The sequence below is a fragment of the Heteronotia binoei genome, chromosome 2 (assembly GCF_032191835.1).
Source record: "Heteronotia binoei isolate CCM8104 ecotype False Entrance Well chromosome 2, APGP_CSIRO_Hbin_v1, whole genome shotgun sequence".
NCBI classification, from domain to species: domain Eukaryota; kingdom Metazoa; phylum Chordata; class Lepidosauria; order Squamata; family Gekkonidae; genus Heteronotia; species Heteronotia binoei.
In genome coordinates, this window is record NC_083224.1 from 76,365,548 (window position 1) to 76,388,817 (window position 23,270).

Sequence of the window (23,270 nt, forward strand, 5' to 3'; positions counted from 1 at the left end):
TGTTGTGTTGCTCCAGGCTTGCTTTTAAGCTCCTTTTCACTTTTCTATTGGCATTATGTATTGTTTTATGGTTTTTTAATTGATGATTTGTAAGCTGCCTTGGTTGGAACCCGTATTTTAATAAAAATAAATCTGCTCTAGCAGAAGTTGGGAACATAGAGCTATGCAAAGAACTGTAGGCTCACTCCCTTGATGATGGCATCCCATTCTGCCCATTTCTTTTTGCTTCTGAGAGTTCACTACCTGTGCATATCAATGCTTATAAAGAAACCTGCTTTGTCTCCTGAAAGCCAAGCCAAGATTCCATGTAGTTTAACAAAGCCCTTGTTTCCATAATACTATCATATCATCACCTTTATCTTCTAAGTAATAGTGGCTAAGGGAGCAATCCTAAGCAGGTCAACTCAGAAGCAAGTCTCAGAAGTGTTCTTAGGACTGCAGTTAGTAACTTCTTCCCATTCACCATCTGATACATAGCAATGCATTTCTCTGAAAAGTCTTTTTTGCATCCCACTTTCATAACCCCAGAAATTAAAAATAAAAGATCTTCTCTTTCGCCAATGTTTTAAAACTCTTTTTATTCAAAAAAGTGAATGGAAAAATATAGTGAAATGAAACCAGTGCTTCCTTAGGATGGGCTTCCCAAAGGGAATTAAAGGAGCAGTGGTGGGGAAAGATTCAAGCATACATAATAAATACAGTCAAACAGTATCAGAAAATGGTTATGCCATGGTGTGGGCCTGGGCTTCCTCTGTGAGAGAAGACCACCACAGTCTTGAAAATTTAACAGAACTACAAAACCATGTGGTTCTTCTATGCACAGCGTATGTGGAACCACTAGCAGCTAATTTGCAAGAAACATCTTTCATGCAATCATCACAGGCTTGATTATACAATTGCAATGATCATATGATGCTGCCAACCACAATACTCCAGCCATGAAGTGCCAGGGGAGCACTGCAAGTGTTGCGTGTTGGATACTGTTTCAGGTTGCACCCATGGACATGGAAGTCCTCCATACCTACAGACAAGTACAGGAGGTATGATGATGGCATGGAAGTAGTTTAAGCTACTTTTGATTTACATTTCCAGTGAAATGCAGTGTGCTTGCACATGTCCCCCCCTCCCCTTTATAAAGGCAGGGCGAAAGAGCTGGGATGGGGGAGAAAAACTGTCAGTTGATCTAAGATCAATAAATAAATCATGGAATCATGATTCTAAGGCCACAAAGGACTATTGCAATTGTTTGCTTCTGGTGCACACAAGCCAGGGAACATCACCCAGCCATTGTTTTACCACTCCACATTTGATCATACCATTAAAAAATACTCAGTTTTTCACAGAATCTACATGGGTGGGAGGATTATGGGCATGAACAGCTTACCGTGAAAAAGATCCGTAACAAACTGCACTTTTAATACATTTTCAATTTTGTAAAATGTACCCTGGCTATGACCTCCTCCTACTGACAGGAACTCTCCTCTAGCCCCATTTACAAAAAATACAAATAAAGTTGTGAACAGTAGTAGCTTTAAATCCATACTGCAATCAAATCCTCTGCATCACAATTGACCCTCCCATCCATTAAACTGAAAGGGGCTGGCTCAGGGTTAGCACAAGGAATAGCAGTGAAGATAAAGGCTACAATCCCACTCATCTGCATCTTTTCTTGAGGACAGAGGCCTGAAGAAATCTATGCTCTGGAACTGTTAGTATTCTCATCACTCAGAGCTCTTTCCCAACTCATCCAACACTCATCCCAAAATCACTTTTAAATATTGTCCATGCACATTCCACTAGAAAACCAGTTCTTTCCAGAACTGATCAGAAAAGGTATGTTGGTTTTCTTACTCCTCCTGAAAACACACACAATAAATGAATATGTTTTTTAAAATCAGGGTCTTCACATCTCTGGACATTATTAAAGATATTATTGTGCCTTTGAAAGGAGGCTGTCAACAGAGGCTTCCTTAGGAAAGGCCAGCTCCTTACACATGCTATCCATCCATCCTACACAACATGGTGCCAATGGGAGGATATGAGTTGTTCTGAGGCTCAGTTACTTTAGCTAAAAATTTAAGCTACTTCTCTCTGTTGGCTGACCTTGTATCCTAATGAAAGAAATTTTTAAAAATGAACTTCTCTCCATTTTTAGGTGCAAGAAGTGAGTAAACTGCATGTTTTGAGAACCATTCACAAGTATTTAATTTGAAACCATATCCTTTCTAGAAAAATACACAGTAAAAATCAGAAATGATATCTTGCAAAACAAAGGATAAATTTATAAGTAGGTAGTGGAAAAGTCCAGCATAAAGGGAAAACCAAGTCACTGACTGTTTTTTCTTTCTTTAATACTTCTAAGAATAATTTCAGCTGTTTTTCCCCTACTGTAGAGTTGTGGTGGTGGGAACTGAATTTGCCAAAACTCTTCCTTCCATTCAAACGACACAAATCTCCTCCACTGTGTGAAATCTGGCAACATTTGGATTCTAGGATCTCCTGTCTCAGACATTTGTACTAGATGAAAAGGGTCATAGAGTACAATGGGTCAGCAATTACAGAAAATATGGGATACTCAAATATAATGCTAGTACTTCTTGGCCTAAAACTGCCTTTCTTTGTTATTTTACATACCCATTTGACAGCAGCCCAAAAATCTATCCAGTGACAAATTTACACAAGCATGTTCTTAATGTGCAGTAGGCCAGCTGCCTACATTCAAATTAAGGTCAGATTTATAAATGATGCAGAACCACGCAGAACTGTGGGTGAAGAACACCATTTTCCAAAAATCCATGTATTTGAAGGGGGGACCCCTTATAAGTAGAAAACTGGCAAATCAAGTAGGAGGTTCTAGCCTAGCCCACTCTCTGCTATATTAGATTCTAGAGTTTGGATTTTATTTTTTTAAATATAAACAATATTAAAAACATGTTAACCCCTTCCAAGTCTGAAGTGGTACAGTCAGTTGTATCATTTCAGGACTTTTCCACCCCATTCCATTGCACATATAGATGCAGCCTGATTTTTTGTAATGGACAGCCTGCTTCTGGTCTCCCAGCATCCCTTGAGTAGCCACATCTGGGGTCTAATGTATGATGACACCTCTCGTTTGCCAGCAAATGTACTTTCAAAAATGGCATCATCAGATATGAATACCTCAGCTAGATAATTTCATTTTAAGCCTTCAAATTGTGCCAAGCCCTGATAGTTTTACTATAAAACAAAATAGTGTAAATAATAGCTTGTTTAGATTTCTTGGAACAAAAAATACAGAAGAGCAGCAGAACCCATAACAGAACCCATTTTCCCTTTCATGAGAAAATCTCCATCAAAGAACCTGATCCCATGTTCCAGGGACTTTGTTCAACTATAGCATTGCCCTGTAAATAACATTGCTTGAATGTGCCAAGATGATGAATTGCCTCTTTCAGCAAGTAACAGGTAAATTTTCTCTTGGTGCAGTTTGGTAAACCCTTGCCAAAACCCTGAAAACTAACTGATTTGCACAGAGGCTTTTGAATGAAACCATTCAAAAAAGCTCCTCTCCAAGCTATATTTTCTCTAAGACTATAGACGATGTAAAGGCAACTGAATTTTTACCCAGTGCACAATTCCAAAATGGAAACAGAACTCTGAAATCAATAAATTAAGACACACACACACATTTGAAAAGCTTCTAAGATCTGCCGAGGCAATATCATAATTTCTTGTAAATCCCTGAAGATAACATACTAAAGCAAAAAGAAGAAACAAAACAAATCCAGCCAAAGGTGTTGAGTTTGCTTGCACCAGAATGGTAGATACTTTCTTCTTAGATCCTGCCTCAGCTGAGGATAACTTAATTGGTAAAAACAACCAGCAAGGATGACAAATCTTTTGTACTAAAATGCCCCAACTATACTTATGGGCATATTGGCTGTTCTACAGGAATGGAAATTAAATATCCTTGTGATTTGGATAAGCTGGTGTGATATGTACATTCTATTCCTTCAATTCTGTGCAGGTTCCTATGGGGCAGGAATTTTCAACAAAGTTCACCTTCAGTGCTGAACTTTTGCCTTCAGAGGTTATTCTTGTGCTCAAGAATGAGCTTTTCACCATCCTTCTCAGAAAGGAAAAACAAAACAATCTTCCTCTAGAGATCTGCTTTGTCATCAGCATCACTTCGTCTGCTTTAAAGGAAGGCTATCAGAGCTCTTTATAAACTTCACCTGCCTCTCTGTAATCCCTTGCAAAGGCATCTCAGAGGAGTAATTATTTGGCCTCTCACAAGCCGTGATGCAACTACACTCCCTACTGCTGAGATGGTGTTGGATGTGTACAAAGATGGCTGTGCCAGAAAAGCAAGTGAGGGGTACATACTCTGAATGAACAAAGAAACTGAATTGGAAGCCTCCACATTTCTGCCCCCTCTCTGCAGGAAGAAAGAAATGCCCCACAACCCCTGGCATCTGGCTGGCAGAGGAATCAGCTGGGAAGCAGGACATGTTCCAGGAGATAAGTGATGGAGTCCCAGTGTTTCCAGAGGAGGAAGAGAAAAATCACTAGCAAAGTGGTGCTCAAGAGGCGCATGCGGGTCTTCATCAAAGGCGTGATGAAATTGGCGATGGTGGACACAAAGACCAGCAGCACAGCCATCAAGGCTAAGATGACATTGATGAATTTACCCAGCAGGGCCCTGGCATTGGCATTTTCCACGCCTTCCAGCTGCACCACCTGCTGCTGTTGCTGCTGCAACTCTAGCTTGGTGACGCGGGTCAGGCAGGATTCCACAGCTTCCTGCAGCAAGAACAGAAGGGGGGGATTGGAACAATGTTAACCATGTTTTTCTATTGTATACTCTCATCCTACTTTTCCTCAGGGTAGCATACATAGATCTCCCTTTTCCATTTTATCCTCATAACAACCTTGTGAAGTAGATTAGATGGGTTGAGGGAGAGAGAGAGAGCAGTACAAGGTAATCAAATGAGATTAGGAGGGAATTTGAACTCAGACCTCTGAGATCCTAGTCTGACACTTTAGCTGCTATACAAGATTGGGTCTCAGGACATTTATGGTGCATTTCCTATCCTGGAAGGCAGAAAACTTTGCGCTATGCTGCCAGCAAAAAGAGGGGGAATATAAGCAGAGTTTCTATGACACTGTGATAACATTGCAATTACTGCTATGGCTCCCTACATCTGCTGGGTCTCCTGGACTTTCCACAACAGAAGACATGACAGTGAGTGGCATGAAACTGATTTGTACCACTACTACCTTCCAAAGGTTTATCCAAAGAAAGAAATCTTAGTGCCTGTGTGGGGGAGAAGCAGGGTTGTCAACTGTCTGGAGGGAAAAAAATCCCAACTCATTAATGGAGGTTTAGTAGGTGTAATTTACCAGGTGATGTTATTTACATCAGTGCCATGGAAAACTTCAAATGCTGATTTCCACACATTAAACCTCTGTTAAAGGGAGGGGTCATTTTTTCTCTCAAGATTGGCGGCTATCCTAGGGGGAAGATGCAACCAATGAATTGGTTGGAAACAGCAGTCATGAAAGCATTACTAACTCTAAGCAAATATGGAACTGGTCAGTAATCTGGAGAGGAAACCTAGGGAAGCACAGAATGTAGACATATTATAAAGGAGAGAGAACTCAGTGGACAGTTGCTTAATGCAGAATTATTTTAAATCTGCCCTTTCATCATAACAATTTTTATACAATTCAAAGTGCATTACCATTCACAGCATCTCTTTAAAATAGATTAGGCTGAGAGTGAGTTAAGCATTAAGGATGACCAAGGATTTGAACTTGAATGTGCTATGCCCATTTCTATTATGATGCATATGATGCATATTGTTCAAGCATATAAAAACATTGTACCATCAAACAAACACTGTGACCAGTGTGCTAGCATTGTACTGGCTTCTGAAACGACATTATCTAATATGGGTGTGGAGCACTAAGGTGCCACTGATATTTATGGAAGAGACATGGCTGGAACAGGCCTGGAGATAATGTAAAGGCTACTTTAAAGGTATTTTATGGTGTCATCTACATTGGCACAAACCTGAACACATGAAGCTTCTGTACTGTGAGTCAGCCCATTAGTCTATCTAGGTCAGTACTGTCTACTCTGATGGGCAGCAGCTCTCCAAGTTCCCAGGCAGAGGTCTTTCACATCTTCTACCACCTGCTCCATTTGAACTGCAGATGCTGAAAATTGAACCTAGGGCCTTCTGCATGCAAAAGTCGATGCTATAGCATTGAGTCACAGCCCCACCTTTTCAAATCAGTCATATTAAGCTCTCATATTGACTCAAACCAATCTATCAAAGTCAGTATTGTTTATTCTTACTGGCAACTAGTCCCCAGGATCTCACACAGAGGTCTTTCACGTTACCTCTTAATTGGAGATGCCAGGGATAGAAATGGGAACCTTCTACCTATGTACACAGCAGATGCTCTTCCACTGAGCCATGGCATCACCCCAATGTATGCCGGGTATTGTTTAAAATATTTATAACAGAACTGAAACATCTTCAACAGGGCAGGTACATTTATTTGACTTATTTATTTTATTTTATTTATATCCCGCCCTCCCCACCAAAGGCAGGCTCAGGGTGGCTCACAGGTTAGGGTTGAAAATGAACAACAGGATAAAAACATTGATAAAACATAAAGCATAAAACAATACCAAAATATCAGTTAAAAACCATATAACAATGGATGTTAGTACTATGATTCATCATGCTATTAAGTTTCAGTAGTCAGTGTTAGATGTTCCATACGACCCCAAATCGCCATAGCGTGGTGGGAAGTCCAGGATGATGGTAAATTCCGATTTATGGGCCTAGTCCATTGCTGTAAGTTATCCTTATGGAAAAGCAAGGTGGAAGAGTGATGTTTTACAGACCCTGTGGAACTGTGGGAGCTCTTGCAGGGCCTTAACGTCCTCCGGCAACTCATTCCACCAGCTAGATGCAGCCGCGGAAATGGCTCTGGCTCTAGTTGACTGAAGCTTCACTTCCTTGACACTGGGGACTACCAGCATATTTTGAGATCCAGACCAAAGTGCTTGCTGGGGCATATACAGGGAAAGGCAGACCCTAAGGTATGCAGGACCCTGGCCATAAAGGGCTTTAAAGATTAAAACAAGCGCCTTGAAGCAAATCTGGTACGTTATTGGTAGCCAGTGCAGTGCTTTCAGCACAGGCTGAATGTGTTCCTGTAAAGGAACTCTCATTAACAGCCAGGCAGCAGCATTCTGCACTAGCTGGAGATGCCGGATTTGGGACAGGGGCAGCCCCATGTAGAGGGCATTACAGTAATCCAGCCTCGAGGTGACCGTAGCATGGATCACAGTTGCCAAGTTGCTGCGTTCGAGAAAGGGGACCAACTCCCTCACCCTCCGTAGATGGTGGAAAGCTGACTTGGCAGTGGCTGATACTTGGGCCTCCATTGTAAGAGAGGGAGGGATTTGCACATGGTGTCACACCAGATGCTAAAAGAAAGACTGGTATATATCTGTGATGCACATATATAGGTTAGTGTTAATGCAGTAACACTCTACAAAGCACTTACCTAGAGGAGCTACGCTGTGGAACTACTGAAGTACCTATGGACCTTACATAGCATACGTGGTTTTAGCTTCTACTTAACAATGCTCTTGTCTAAATAAAGCAAATGCAACCTGTCTGACAGTTTCCCACACATTGCCACATGGGGGCAGAAGAATACATAGCATACATTTGCTCATTGGAATCATACATGAGCCTGTATATTATTGACATTTGAAAGAAATAACAGTGAAGTACAATGATGGAGCTTTGTCTAAGCACTATTAACACAGTGTGGTGCAGTGGCTGGGAGACTGAACTGAAATTTTACAGATCTGTGATTCACTGTTCTGCCACTGAGACTAGACTGCAAATGGATGATCCAAAGTTACACCTCTTAATGAAACTCTGCTCTGATCAGACACAAGCCCCATTCTCCTCCCTTGTGATAAGTAGCACCTTTTAAGGACTATTGCCTTATGCACCTCAGCATTCATTCTCTGAGAATTATCTAAAACAGTGTTTCCCATTTGCAGGGTCGTGACCCATTTCTCTATTGTGCAGAAAAAAGCTAGCCTTGAAGAATGACACAGGCTGCAAAGCCTGAGCTCTGTTTGGCTTCTTTCCTTCCCCCATCTCTGTGTTGTGCAGAGAGGAGCTGGGCTGCCTCTCCTTCCTTCTCCCCCCTCTCAGTGTTTAAGAGAAAAGCTGGAGTCCACTGGCACTTTAGATCCATGAAGTGTTCTTCAAGGTATGAGCTTTCATGTGCTTTGCAGTATGCTCTTTTGGGGAGATTTCCCCAGGAGGCCTGGGCAGCAAAGAAGGGTGTGTGTGTTTTTTTCAGCTGGAAGGGGCAGGGAGTGGGCATTCCAGTAGCTATTTTTTTTTTTTACCAAACGACCCCTGAGCAGAATTGTTGCTGGCTTGGGTCATCTGATGGTGAGAAAGGCTTTTTTTCCTCCTCCCCCCTTTCTTTCCCTGCAAGTGATGCTCTGTCTGTATTCTTGGTGCTGGGAGGGGGGGGAAAGCAACAGTGGGAGGGCTTCTATTGCCCTAGCCCCACTGATGGACATTCTGGTGCTTTTTGGGCATTGTATGAGAGGATTTTGGACTGGATAGTCCACTGGCCTGATCCAACATAGCTCCTCTTATGTTCTTATATTCTTTCTTTCCATGTCTTCTTTTCCTCTCCTTCCATTTCATTCTTTCCCTTTCTTTCCTTCCCTTTTTACTGGTTGAAACTTTTCTGTTCATCATACTGTTGTTGCAGACATAGAAGCTCTGCCAATGAAAAGCTGGCACCCCCAGTTGTAGCCAGCTGGCCTTTCTATGCAATTTCTGTGTGAGTGAGTGAGAGTGAGAGGTGTGAGGCAGAACGAGATTTTTGGAGATTACTGCAGTATATCTCAACAGCTCTGGAAGCGATGGTACTATGAACTTGGCACCATTTTACTGGTCCTGCTTTTAACAGCTGTCTGACACCAAAATTAAACTCCTCCTGTAGATATTAAAAAGGATGAAAGAAGTTCACTGGCTAAATATCTGCAAAACAGGTTGCTTTAAAAGGCATGGGAAACACAGCCAGTAAAAAGCTGCAGGCCCCTCATAAATATCCTTTTTGGGATAACTACAGAAAAGCTTGTATGAACTTCATATAACCGGAAATTAATTCATTAATTGCAGTACAATTCTCTGCTACCTTTCACAGCAATTTCCCAGTGTTTCAGCCCAAAAAAAGTATGAAAAATAGCTGTCGAAAGATTTTCTTGAAATCAAGCAAACTTGGTTATAGCTTGAGTCAGGGTTCCAGTAGTAGCAGCTGAAGGAAGGGCCTACTAAATGTTTCAGCATATTTTAAGGTACAGCAGCTGCCAGGGCCTAGTGTGGGTGATACACAGTGCTGTCATTCCTGATGGCAATGGCAACAGCACTCCCAACTGCATACATTGGCCAGTGCTGTTGAGAAAGGGGTGTGTAGGTGCTGCAGGCAATTGAACATGGGCATTAGGAGTGCTTGCAAGCTGGAGAAAAACACACAAACAGATAGGTGCATACAGGTGTGGGAGTGGAAAGAGAGGACCGCCCACTTTCCACCCCCATTTTGGCTCTGCATGAGTTTCAGAGAGATTTTTCTGAAAATGAAGTTACTTCAGAAGAAGAGGCAGGTTTGGGGGAGTGCCCTGGAAGTGACATCACAGGAAAAGGTGGAGTTTTGGTTCAGTGTGCTCCAGAAGTGACATCACTTGGCCCTTGACACTGCAGGAAATGACGTAATTCCTGTCTTCTGGCTCCACCCCCAAAGTCTCTTGACTCCACCCCCAAATTTTAGCGGGCCACAAAGGAGAAGTGTAAAAATAACCAGGCCACAGAAAAGAAAAGTTTGGGAAACCCTGATCTAAAAGAACATAACACAGCTTTACTGCAAGCCTGGCCACTGGCTGAACTGATATCTGATGAAGGGAGTTTTGACCCTTGAAAGTTTATAGCCCCCCACCAAATTCTGTTGATCTCTAAGGTGCTAGGGGGCTCAAAACTAGCTTCCTGAACTGGAGACCTCCTGAAATCTGTATGAAAACTATTCTAAGTTCACTGGAAAAAAGAGTATAAGATGTGTAATTAATACATACATCACCAACAAAGGGGCTGCCATAGTGGCAGTGCAAGCAATCCATATTTTCCCTTACCTGAATGTCCCTGGCCCTCTCATAGGACTGGTAAGCCACCTTCTCCTCCATGCTAGCCAATTCCTGTTTGAGATTGGTCATCTCATTCTGGTGAAGTTCTGTCAGGTCATTAAGTTGCTCTTCCAGGCGCTCATATCTGTGTGGTAAGGGAAAGGACATAATATGCAGCAGATGAGAACTCTGAGCAATGCAATATTTCAAGCAGCAATGCAACACTGCATCATTGTGAGAAGTGAATATTTCTGCTCTTATGGGGCTCTTGACCACTTTATTATTCAAAAACCAAAGCTGGCTGGCAAAGAGCTACAGATGTTGTTGAAGGATTCCAACATTGAAAATGGCAATGCTAATGGAATTACCAACTACAAACTGTTCCCAACCTTAGTAATGCCTTCGATGAAAAAAATACATGAAAATGCATGGATAAATTGTAAACAGCCAGGTCAAAGGTCCCAGATAATAGATCTAAACAAAGGATCATATAAGGTAGTGATCTTAGTGAATTTTCCATGATTTTGTCGTCTCTGACGTATCCCTGCCACATTCTTTCAGGACCCCTTTGGGGTGTTGCTATAACTTTGATCATGGACAAAAGAGGAAAAGCTTCAGCCCTACAGGGAATCACAATCTGAGATATGAGTCATCCAGGGAATCACAATCTGAGATATGAGTCATCCAATCACAATCTGAGATATGAGTCATCCATACACGCTCTCAGGCACCTTATTGAGAAATCAGAGATAATGTGGACCAGAATTAACATTGTGTAATTGCACACACTACAGACCATAATATTTGCTGAAAAATCAGGCACCTGAATAACGTCTTTGCTCCCCCCTTCTTTATATATAATTAAATTACATCAGTAATTAAGCTATTGAATCAAGAAAAAAAATCAGCACTCCTAAGCAAATGGCAAATCAAAACTATCAATAAAGGAATTTAATGATAGCACCCAATGAACTGTCTGACTCTTTATAATATGTTTTCTTTAAAGTGCCTTGGGAAATCATATAATTTATTTATTTTATATTGTTTTATTTAAAATATTTCTGTACCACCAAATAGGGCCCCCAAGGCAGCAAACATCAAGGCATTAAAACATTTAAAACATTAAAATTATATATGTAAACTATTTAAAAATGTAATAAAAACATATAGACTTACAAACACAACAAAACCAGGGATAAGGGTCAATAAGTTTACTGGAGGTGTGCTAAATGGAGGGGGGGAAGTCTTCACTTGTAGGTGGAAGACAGTGACAGAGAAAGACAGACAAATCTCCCTGGAGATGGAGTTCCAAAATTTGGATGCCACAACCAACAAAACGCTTCCACAGGTTGCCATTCATCTAGTCTCAGATGGCAGGGAAACCTGAAGCAAAGATGTCTGACAGCCGGCTTTTGAGCTTCGTTATAAACATTTGAATATAATTAACAGTTTGACCTTGAATGAACTCACTCATCAAGCATTTCATCTATGATGTGGAGTGAAAAATGAAAGATCTGTGGTGTTATCTATGTTTCATATGTGCAAGTAATCTCTTCATTTCTTGTATTCCATGAGGACTTAAAGTTTCAATAGATGAAGGTGCTGGTAAGAAACAGGATCATGTTTCACATTTGGCTGGCAATCAACTAATAGCTGCAAGGAGACATAATTTGATGGCAGATGTGCTTTAAAGAGAAATCGTGAAGAACAGCCTAGAGACAACTGCACTGATAATTTGACAACTAAATAAAAAACACCACTCAATTTATTGAATAGGTCATCAAAGAGCCAGCAAAGAGCATCAACAATTTTCATAGGCTGCATCCACACAGGCACAGCTCAATTACAGCCTGAAATACTTTGTGTCTCAACATTACGTTTCTTCCCTTTGCAAAATGCTTTTGAGAAACATACCTTTTTTTGGTACTGCTACCTATCTCTCATAACAAACAAGCTGCTATTTTCATTTGGGAGTATGAGTTATTCGTCTCGTAACCATGCTAAATTTGCACAGAAAGAGAGAGGAATTGACCTATTATGGGGCAAAAACACATTTTTTAAAATGGTGACTAATAGGACAATAACAGAGATAGAAAAATGTGAGATGTCACTACTGCTACCACTTAGAGACAGTATGGAACAGTCTGTAAGGTACACAAGTTCGCATTAGTAAGTCTGGTGATAGACATAATATCAGATGCAGACTGCAAGATGCCAGAATTGACTAGTGTGGATTTACCCTTGCCCAGTTCATAGTTAACCAACCAAACATTACACATCTGTCATCTTTATTCTGTGCATTCAGTGGTACTTACTTCCTACTAAATTCTTAGGCTGGCAGTGCCAGCCTAAGAAGATTATACCATTCTACTCCCTTTCAAATCTTAGAAGGGTATAACACATTATCGAGTACAGATGTTTCCGATGAAACATAATCATTACAGGTTCTCATCAGTTCCTGTACGTGTGGTGCCCAATTAAGTTATGAACCATGTGTTATGTTTAGGCAGCCTTATGTGTGTATATAAGTATTGATATTCTATTTTGCACTATTCCGTAACTTATTTATTTCTCAATAAACTGGTTATTAATCTTTTTTTTTTTGTAACCATAGTTCTGATATTTTTACCTTGCACCATTTTCCCCACCTGAAACAGCCCCAGATAGTCAATTTCAAGATATCAAGGTGTTCGCTTGGGTTATGTGGGTTTCCCCCCAAGGCCCAATAGCATCCCTGGGGCTGTTTCTGGTTGGGTACAGTGTGAAAGACCTTTCTCAATGAGCACTATGGTTGTGATCCTACTTGGCTACTGTACACACTGGAACTGAGGAGAACCCATAGCTCATGTGCAACTGTGTTACATCTGGCTAGGGTTACCAAGTCCAATCCCAGAAATATCTGGGGACTTTGGGGGTGGAGCCAGGAGACACTGGGGTGGAGCTAGGGGGAGGGGGGGAAATGGCGCCGGGGAGCGTGGTGAGCCACCCCGTCTCAGAGCGGGCGACGCCGCTGCGCAGCTGCTGCCTCTTCTCCGCTCGCCGTGGCTGCTCCTCCGAGATGGGCTCAGGCTGAGCCCATCTTGGAGGAGAAGCTGCGGTGGGGCAGGGGGGGAAGCGGCAGCGGCCTCGCCGGCTCCGCTCTGCCTCTGGGGTGGAATCAGAGGGGGAGGTGGAGGTGGGCCGGGGGCGTGGCGAGCCGCAAGTCTGGGTCCTAGAAGGGCTCGGATTCGCGGCTCGCCATGGTCCTGGCCTGCCTCCGCCCTCCCCTGGTTTTGCCTGCGCTGCTGCCGCCTCTTGGCTGCTCCTCCAAGATGGGCTCAGCCTGGGCCCATCTCGGAGGAGCAGCTGCGGTGGGTGGGGAGGGGGCGGCAGTGGCGGCGCGGCGGCCTTGCCCGCTCCGGGATGGGGTGGCTCGCCATGCTCCCCGGTGCCATTTCCCCCCTCCCCCTGCTTCCGTTTTTTTGGGGAGCGGGGGAAGAGGGTGGAAATCCTGGGGTCCCCCGCCAGGGCGGGAGGGTTGGGAAGCCTACATCTGGCATTGGGTGGGAAGGAACCCCAGACCCAACTTGTGTATTTAAAGAGGCTTTGTAACTGTCTTTCCCAGGGCCTCAAAAGATACAGATGAGAATGAATGGAAAACAACTGGGGAATGGGAGGTCTATGATAAAAAATTGCTTTGGGAACAAAGAGTTCTATCTCCCCTGCTATTGTTGATAATATAACTTATATAGTATTTCCCAATTTTTATAAACAGCCTGGGAAAAAATTCAACCATCACTGAAGCACAACTTGAAAATTCAAGTATAAACATAACAGATATCTGTTACATATCTTTACACTCATTCACTGTGATCCATACATGAATCTTCTGTTGTGACAGTGGTGCTGGGTCAATGGAAAATCTCCAATATATCATTTCCCTGTAAGCTGTCATTTAGGGTGGCCATTCTCCTTGCAGTATCTAGTTTGGATCCCCCCACAAGTATTGCCATTTCCCATTTGTTTTATCCAGCTCTCTAAGCAAAAACATCATTTGGACTCTGGTCTTTATCTTAATCATGAAGTAGAGATTATGAGACTGCCATTGAGTCCTTAGATTGGGACAGTGGGGATATATATCATAAAAATACTTTGAAAACAAAATTCTAGATTTCCTTATTGGCTAAAATCTACGTATCTTTCTATTAAAAGCAGATAGTTCTGCAAACCTGGAGTAGTCCTGAGATTTGCAGAAAAATCTGAACACATTGGAGGGTTTAAATCCCCCCACAAAACCCACTCATTGTCTGAACATGTGCTAGGGTTGCCAATTCCCAGGTGGGGGCAGGGGATCCCCCGGTTTGGAGGCCCTCCCCTCGCTTCAGGGTCGTCAGAAAGCGGGGGGAGGGGAGGGAAATGTCTGCTGGGAACTCTATTATCCCCTATGGAGATTTATTCCCATAGAAAATCATGGAGAATTGATCTGCGGGTATCTGGGGGGGCTGTTTTTTGGGGGTAGAGGCACCAAATTTTCAATATAGCATCTAGTACCTCTCCTCAAAATACCCCCCAAGTTTCAAAAAGATTGGACCAGGGGGTCCAATTCTATGAGCCCCCCCAAAAGGTGCCCCTATCCTTCATTATTTCCTATGGAAGGAAGGAATTGAAAAAGTGTGCCGTCCCTTTAAATGTGATGGCCAGAACTCCCTTTGGAGTTCAATTATGCTTGTCACAGCCTTGATCTTGGCTCCACCCCCAAAGTCTCCTGGCTCCACCCCCAAAGTCCCCAGATATTTCTTGAATTGGACTTGGCAACCCTAGCATGTGCAGACAAAGAACCTTCTTCCTTCTCTGTTGGATGCCTTGCTGCCATCTTCCTCCTTGAAGGTGTGTGGAGGAAGCTTCAGTAGGCCTGGCAGCACAGTCCAGGGCCTGTATGAGGTTCACCAGCATCAATGGTGGTGGTGAGAAACAAGCCTCAGCAGCTCCAGAAGCCACTCAGTGTTTGCCACTGTCATCTTTGATGGGGGAGGGGATGTTCAGTGGGCCTGACAGAGGCAAGGACCTGCACAGTACTCACTGGCATCAGTGGAGGGGGGGGGGGCAAGTCTCAGTTGGCCTGGTAGCTGGGAGGCTTTAGGGCTTGCTGCTGTCTTCCTCCTTGATGGTGGTAGAGGGGAAGATGCTTAGGTAGGTCTGGCAACGGAGACCAGGACCTAAAGCCAGGCTCTCTGGCATTAGGAGGTAGGAAAAAGCTTTGGTGGGTCGAACTGCTGAGAGCCATGCTGGGCTTGCTGCTGCTGTTCTTGATTGTAGGTGGGAAGAGAAGCATTAGTGGGCTGGTGGAAGAGCCTGGGAGCCATGCTGGGCCTGGCTGCAGTGATGAGGGGGAGGGACATAAAGAAAGAGAGGAAGGGATCCCCCCTCAAGTATTGCCATTTCCCATTTTTTTATCCAACTCTCTAAGCAAAAACATAATTTGGACTCTTAATCTTAATCATGAAGTAGCGATTATGAGACTGGCATTGAGTGCTTAGTTAGGAATGCATTTCTTCTTCTGTCTTAAGGTTATAATGCAGTGTCTTTCTTTAGAATAATTCATAATACAGGTTATTTCAGCAGACTTCTTCACAGCCTCATAGAAAAGGAGGACTAATTTAAACCAAGATAATTTAAATCAAGAAAAAAATCTGGTGTGAAATCACTGACTCCGTCAACTTTCCCATGTTGAAATTTCTGTATTTCCTGAACACATATGCATAAAAACTGGCGACTATACAGCAATGAAGGCATTGACTTTGCAACTAGGTAAAACTTAAAATGCAGCCTAGAAGTATAGTGCTCTCTTACTAGAGGGTGTGGTTGTGCTATGTATTCCAATGTCGTTGTCATGCTCTATGCCATTGGGGGATGGATCATTTTTGTTACTTCTTTTCTCTGCTGAGAAAGCATAGGATACCAACTAGCTGTGTTAGGATTAAGCCAGTGGTGGTGATGATGAATTGGATTTAAGACTGAGCTGAAAAAGAACTTGAGCACATTCACATTGTTTTATGATGCACACTACTTTGGTTGGTCCTAATAAAAGATTATTATATGATGTGTAGTTAATGTAATAAAATATAAATTAAAATATATAATTCAAATGATCTTATTGTTAGTATTATTTTTTTAAAAAATGATCTTGCAGCAGAAGCTAGAATGTATGATGAGGAGGAATAGCCAGCTGGCTTATATGAAGAAATATTACATTTATTTTCAAGTGTGCATTGAATTTTAATCTCATTTCTCAGTCTAGTGATCCTGCAAAAAAAAAAAAAAAATCCCACAACTTCTCATGTCCCAAAACCTTTTCTGGTTTCCCGTGAAACTGCTAGAGCTAGAGCATAAACAGGACTCGCTCCTTAATGTTGAGACATACATATTCAGTCAGTTTGCCAGCTGAATGTGAAATCTAATCCCATATAAACACCTTCATATGTTTCACCCACAGCACAACCCTTTGTTGGATCCACAAATAAGAGCAGATCAACAAATCATGGTCCACAATTCAACAAAACTGAGATTGCATGCAACAGACAGTTCCCCCTTTGGGAGAAACATGAAAGTACAGAACAGCCTACCTGTAACGCTCCTCTTGCAAGCACTGAGTCATGTAAGTATAGTCTCGTTGTAGCTGGGCTTTGAGGTCTTCCATGGAATCCTCAAGGTGTGACTGAATGTCCTTTATCTCCCGCAGTTCTTCTATGATTGTATCAAAATTATAGTGGTGACTGTCCAAGGTGTTAGATTTGGGGCTGCCTAAACCAGCAGGGCCTGCCCCAGAATTGCTACCTGCTGCTGAGCCAGAAGTGGCACTGGAGCACTCATCATCACTGCCATATTTAGGACTCGACACTAATGTGGCACTTCCACTGAGAGTCCGTGAGGCCTCTTCAGGGTGCCCATCATCCAAAGTATCCTTTAAGTGAGCAATGTTATCTGCGCTGCCAAATTTGTTGCGGATTAAGCTTGCAAACTCACGGGGTTTAGAGACCACAGCTGTATGTGTGGCTTGGGAAAGGCCTGACAGTCCACCCTTGACACCTTCCACCACACCCCCTCCAAAGCCACTGATGCTAGAGCGGACATTGGCCCCTACATCCTTGAGGCCCTGATGCATGTCCCGGAAGACATCCTTGGGCTGACGTGAGGGTCCATTTTGTTCAATTTCCTTTAGCTTTTTGTGGTAGTGCTCAAGCTTCTTATGCAACTGGGCAATGGTCTGAGCTGATTTCTGGTTCTTTTTCTCAAAGACCTGCTTGATACGAGAGGCTTGTTGCTTGTCAGCATTGTTGGCAAGCTTCAGATACTCAGCCACATTGTCATCTCGTGCCTCCTGCTCAATCTTGATCTGCTCAGTGATCTTGAGAATTTTCTGGTGAAGATGGTCAATGGCAGCTTTTGTTCTCTGTGGGTCTGGGTTGCCATCTGGAACATCAAGGCAGATGTTTCCATCAGCATCACCATGGCTTGTGTTGGACGGTATACTGAGCTGGCTCGTGTCCCCTTTATCCAACTGTGGGGGGAAAAGATAGCATGGAAAGATATTAGGAAAGGCTCTGATAAATAATCTCTTTTCCTGGATCCAGTGTTGCAGTGATAGAAGGACAAGGATGGCACAAGAGAAAGTAATGTTCCTGAATTACTGAGAATAGTTAGCTACATGGAGTAATGAAGAATGTCATCAGATTACAGATGTTTAATTGATTAATTATCTGTTTTTTATTTGGTTACTTCATATAGTATATATGAATGTGAATGGTACCAAAACATGCCACTCTTTAAACATGAAGCTGACAATCCAATACACAAAAACACTGTTAAAAGGAAACTTCATATTTAATATTTTCTTTTTCAATCATGTGAAATACAGACCATTCCCTAATACACTAGAGCAAATTATGTAAAAAGCCATTACTATTATGGAAAATTCAGATTTAAATATATTCGCTTTGATCTCAGCTGGTCTCCATCTGCTTTAGCTTCCTGCAGTTCCTTTATTGTTGATAGAAAAGCCACAGTATGTTCATCCAAAAGCAAAAGTTCTGGTAACTTTCAATATCAATCAGTAGAAGAAACTCAGCTATATGTTCCTTTCTCATTCCATGCAGAAAAGAAGCTAGCAAGCATATCCATCTCAGCCCCACAGATTAACTGGGGGCCTATATTAATCTGCAGCTAAAGCTTTAATTACTTACTTTACCAATGAAATCAAAGCTTGAGCAAGCCCTAGTGAAACTCTGAACTGGTACGAACTAATGACTAGATGGATGTTGATTTTTTTGCTCTATTGGGAAATCTAAAACTCACCAACAATCTAGTTAAAATCTGGAAAACTTCAAACATGAGAACTCTTAATAGTTTAATGATTTTTGATGGTATAATTTGTCAGTGATCTGTGAATTGTTTCCTTTTTTTTTGCTTTCCTTTCACTGTATTAGAAGAAGACTGCTTCATGGCACTTTGCATTAGCTTGATCAAATGGCTCAAGCAAAGGAAATTAGAAAGCAGAAAACAGAATCAAACTTTGTACCAAGAAATGTACAAAGTCATAAGCAAAACTGAAAGTAGCTGTGAGACTTTATCTCAAGATACACTTCAGGTGTTTTATACAGAGTTGCCAACCTCCAGGAAGGTCAAATATACTACAAAAGGAACCACAGTGTGGATGTGTCAGGGAAAAAAAAACCTTATACAAACACTGTATGTGTTTTATACTCCAACCTGCTCAATAAAGTTTTATAACCAATTAATCACATGTGGTACTATAACATTTTCCACAATCATCCAGTGTTTTCTACAATCATCCATATAATCAATTCAAAACCAAGAGTCTTTGTAAATATACAGTTCCAATTGCATCCGAGCCACTGGAAGATTGCAAGTGCAGCAATGAAGACTGTCTGACTTGCAGACAAGAGTTGAAGCGGCTACATGCACCCTAGTTTACTTGCATGTTTCAACTGCAGTCTTCATGGTTGCGGAAAAATCATATACTGGAGAACCTCTTGCCTACTTCAGACAGTTTGTTCCACAATTAGAATTATTCTATGTGCATTGGTTCCAGCAAAAGTATATGATTTTAAAAGTATATGATTATGCAAACCAACCCAAAGATACTGATTATGAAGATTTGTGTTCACTGAACATCAAAAACCATGCATTTATAATTGAGAACAAGGTCTTTGTAGAGCTGCTTACAATAGATCCTCTTCCTACTTAAACCTTCTGTCTAACTCAGGGGTGTCAAACAGAGGCTGAATCAGGCTCTCGGAGGGCTCCTATCAAACCCCCGAGCAACTGGCTCTTGTCTGCTTCCTTTTCCCTCTCTTGCTTCCTTCTGCATCTCAGCTTGCTTTGCAAGGCTTTCTCAATCGCACAGGAGCTACAGAGCAAAACCTTGATTTTCTCAATTGGCTGAGGCTCCTCCCCCTCCTGGTCCCCTTGGAGGGGGGGAGGAAAAGAGCCAGAGCTCCTTCCCCAATTCCCTGGATTCCATGGCAGAAATGCAAAGAAAGCACCTTTAAGAACAACAGGCGCTATGTTTTAAGCATGTTTTAAGGTTTTTTTAAAAAAAATCTTTGGTTGTGTTTGTCTGTATCCTTTAAAAAGTATATATATCTGCTACCTAAACTTAAATGGGGACACATGTGGCCCGGCCCAGCATGGCCCAGCCCAGCAAGGTCTCATTTAAGTCAGATCCAGCCCTCGTAACAAATGAGTTTGACTCTAACTGATGGCCAATTCATACTATCATTGATGGGTCCTGAAGCCATGTGAATAACCAAGTTGTACCCATGACAAAACTAGCAAAACCAGCAAAAGCAAAATTAAGCTGCCATGTGATCACTGCAGTTATGTGTGTGCACATATTTTGCAGAGTGAAACTTTTATACATAATTTAATTTAATCCTTTTTCAAATCTGAATTTTCAACACAGTAACAAAAATAATTCTTAAGTGTTGCCTTCTATAGATGTGGCAATTCAGGGACTTGTTAAAATCAACTATGAAACTATGAAATTCCCCATCCCTTTCCAAAATCTATGATACACTGCATAACTCAAATACTCTACCAACATACTAGAATATCAGGGAATCCAGCTCAATTCACTTCCACTCTATATAAACATTGCTTGGAAAGAAGAACACAGCATTATTTTTAGTTTACCAGTTACTTCCAAAATATAATTTGCAAACAAGCTTTCAGGAGGATATCATAATCTTTGTCTTCAACATTCACTTGAAATGTCAGCAGTATAATAATGCAACTTTTGATGATATGCCAATGCTTCTATTATCTGGAAAAGTTAAATCTTGAAGTATCTGCCCTAAAGTCACTATTTGGTCTATGGCAGAGATCTATTAGGTCTGTGGCAGAGATCCTTACCTCTTCTCTGCTTGTTCCCCAAATACAGTACTGGGAGCAGGCTGGCTTGGGGGTGGATTAGGAATTCTATTTGATCTGGTTGTCAGCTTGATGGGCTGTCTATCATCGGTGGGACCTGGATAGCTCCCCAACGCCACTGAGTACACTTTGTTTCCTAGCTTCTAAAACAACATACTAACATTTTACAATCTATTTATCTTCCTATATCCTATTATTTGTACTGGCTGAAACTGGCTTCAAATTATCGCGTTATCTCCCATGAAGCCATAAGGTTTTAGCTCAGAATTTCAAGACAAAATTCTTGCTCTACAGAAACTAAGGGCTCAACATTCCATTGATAGGATGGATGTAATTATGTCCCCATAAGAGTTGTTTCTTGGGGGGACACACCAAGTCAGCCTTTACAGCCTACCTTACAATGTTCATCCAGTTCCAGCACTCTCTTTGTTCTCATAGTCATTTAAGTCTTGCTGCTGAGCAAAAGGAGATCCCAGGCAAAGAAAAACCACAAGGAAACAACATCAAGGCTACACAGAAAGCTTTTGGAGACCTCCCCTAGCTACTTTATCTTTCTGCTTCAGACATCCTACTGTATTTGCTAGATGATAGAGAAATGCAGGAGGCAAAAATACAACCCACACACAACATCATACGGCGCAGCCACAAACTTGCCTCAGCCTTATTAGATCAGCATTTTTTAAAAATGCAGACTTTACAAACACTGCCTGCTTGCCTATTCTTAGCTCCTGTGCGATTCTAAGGGGGGGGGGGGGTTCAGGGCTCCAAAAACATCACCTTGCCTTTTCAGGAACTTCAAGAACCCTCTGCAGGAATTTTTTTTTTCACATATATACTATTTTGTGATTGGTAAAAATAAAAGCAAACTAGAGATAACAGCCCTGATGAAACCGAAAGAGGAAACCAAGCCAATTCATCGGAGTTGCACAAGTTTATTTTCTTAGATTTTGCATTTCTTGCAAAGACCTGATCACACAGTTCCCTTTTTCAGAAGGACAGTATGTAACCCATGCATACATGGAGAAATCTCTATTGCTCAGTAGAAATAGCAGAAGAAAAATGAGCCCTAACTCACCGCTTTCAGTCACAGTGAGGAAAATAATCCTCGGTGGTTGTGACAGGGTGTGATGCCATATTTCTAAACATGGGCTTTCTTTAAGGATCTCTAGCTAAGGATGTAATCTGCCATAGCTTCATTCCATTCAGTTAAAACTATCCACTACAAGATGTATCATGACCCATAAAAGCTTATTTGTACTCATATTTTATCATTACATCATACCTGGGTTTCTGCTTTTGTCTACCTTTCCAAAGCGTTAGGGTGGACATTTCAAATTTGTAAACGCAAGCATCCTTTTTTCTCTGCTTCAGATACTCTGCGATTCTGTCTTGTGGTAGAAATTATATATATTTCTAGTTGCTAAGTAAGTATTACAGCTGGAGGGGGATGGGTATTACCTAGTAATGCTTATTTCAAGGAAATGTTTTGTGCTTATCTCAGAAATGCTCATGGGAAAAATATGCATCATAAATGTAACAAGCAATAGTAATGCACTTCTAGGAAAATACAGTCTAATGGAGTATTGGTGATGTTCTGATGCAAGCAAGATATCCTTGTCTTTCCTTATTTTGGAGCGGCAACTCTATGGCCAAGCTTTGGCATTTTTCAAGACGTCACTGATTTCATACTTTTCTCCCTTCTTACACATATTGACAAGTGCAGTTAAAAGCATGATTCAAAGATAAATGCAAGGTCACAGATTTCCAGATTCCTAGACAGGACACAATGGCCATAGTGACAAACAAAAACACTGATGGGTCAAAATCAACATATCCTTCCTTGGTATGACTGCTTATACAAATTTCCTGGAACACAACAAAACTCTGTCTAAAATTAAGCCACTAGATTTGTAAATATCTTATCTACCCTGTACATGTTTTTGTGCCTTTCCTTCAGGAATCTCTGGGTAGCATAGATGGTTCTCCCTTCCCTGTTTTTTCCTCATAACAACCCTGAGAAGTATGTTAGGCTGAGACTATGTGACTGGCCCAAGCTAACCCAAAGAGCTTTATGGCAGAGTGGGGATTTAAACATAGGTGTTCCAGACCACAGGGTTGCCATAGGTTGGATGCAACCTGAGAACACTTACATACACACACTCCAAGTTCCTAGTTTGACACATTAATCATTTACACTATAACATCACTAACCACTGCACTTCACTGGCTCTCCATAGTGTTCTACGGCCAGGTTCAAATATAACACCAAAACTCATTATTTGGAACCAGAATACTCTACATAAATTTACCTTCCCTTCCCAAGTATAAATCCCCACCCACTCACTGAATTACTTGGGTTGCCAACTCCAGACTGGGAAATACCTGGACATTTTATCTCAGCTGGACTAAAATGGGGTATAATGCCATATCCACCTTCCAAAACAGCCATTTTCTCCAGGTGAAGATATAAATTCAACAGGTTTCGATGTGTAAATATGGAACAATACAATCAACACTAGAAATATACTTATTATCACACCAAAGTGTGTATAAACATATATTTTATTGACAAAGACTTAACAACATTTAAACATACAGTAATGCTCCCAGAATAGCAGCTGGT

The 23,270-nt window shown here is 41.7% G+C and overlaps 1 protein-coding gene across 4 annotated transcripts in view; it reads right to left on the minus strand.

Annotated features, from left to right (window-relative positions):
• Positions 1-547: 547 nt before the first annotated feature.
• TMCC2 (transmembrane and coiled-coil domain family 2) overlaps positions 548-23,270 on the minus strand; it is a 150,993-nt gene continuing 128,270 nt past the window's right edge. For 3 of the 4 annotated variants that reach the window (XM_060231324.1, XM_060231327.1, XM_060231325.1), the window contains 3 exons: positions 16,822-17,756; positions 10,229-10,364; positions 548-4,782 (listed from right to left, as the gene is read on the minus strand). In XM_060231324.1, coding sequence (XP_060087307.1) covers positions 4,471-4,782; positions 10,229-10,364; positions 16,822-17,756 — 1,383 coding nt within the window. In that variant the 3' untranslated portion in view covers positions 548-4,470. Of the gene's footprint in view, positions 4,783-10,228; positions 10,365-16,821; positions 17,757-21,041; positions 21,195-23,270 lie in introns of those variants that run through there. The other variant, XM_060231326.1, reaches the window with a different exon arrangement.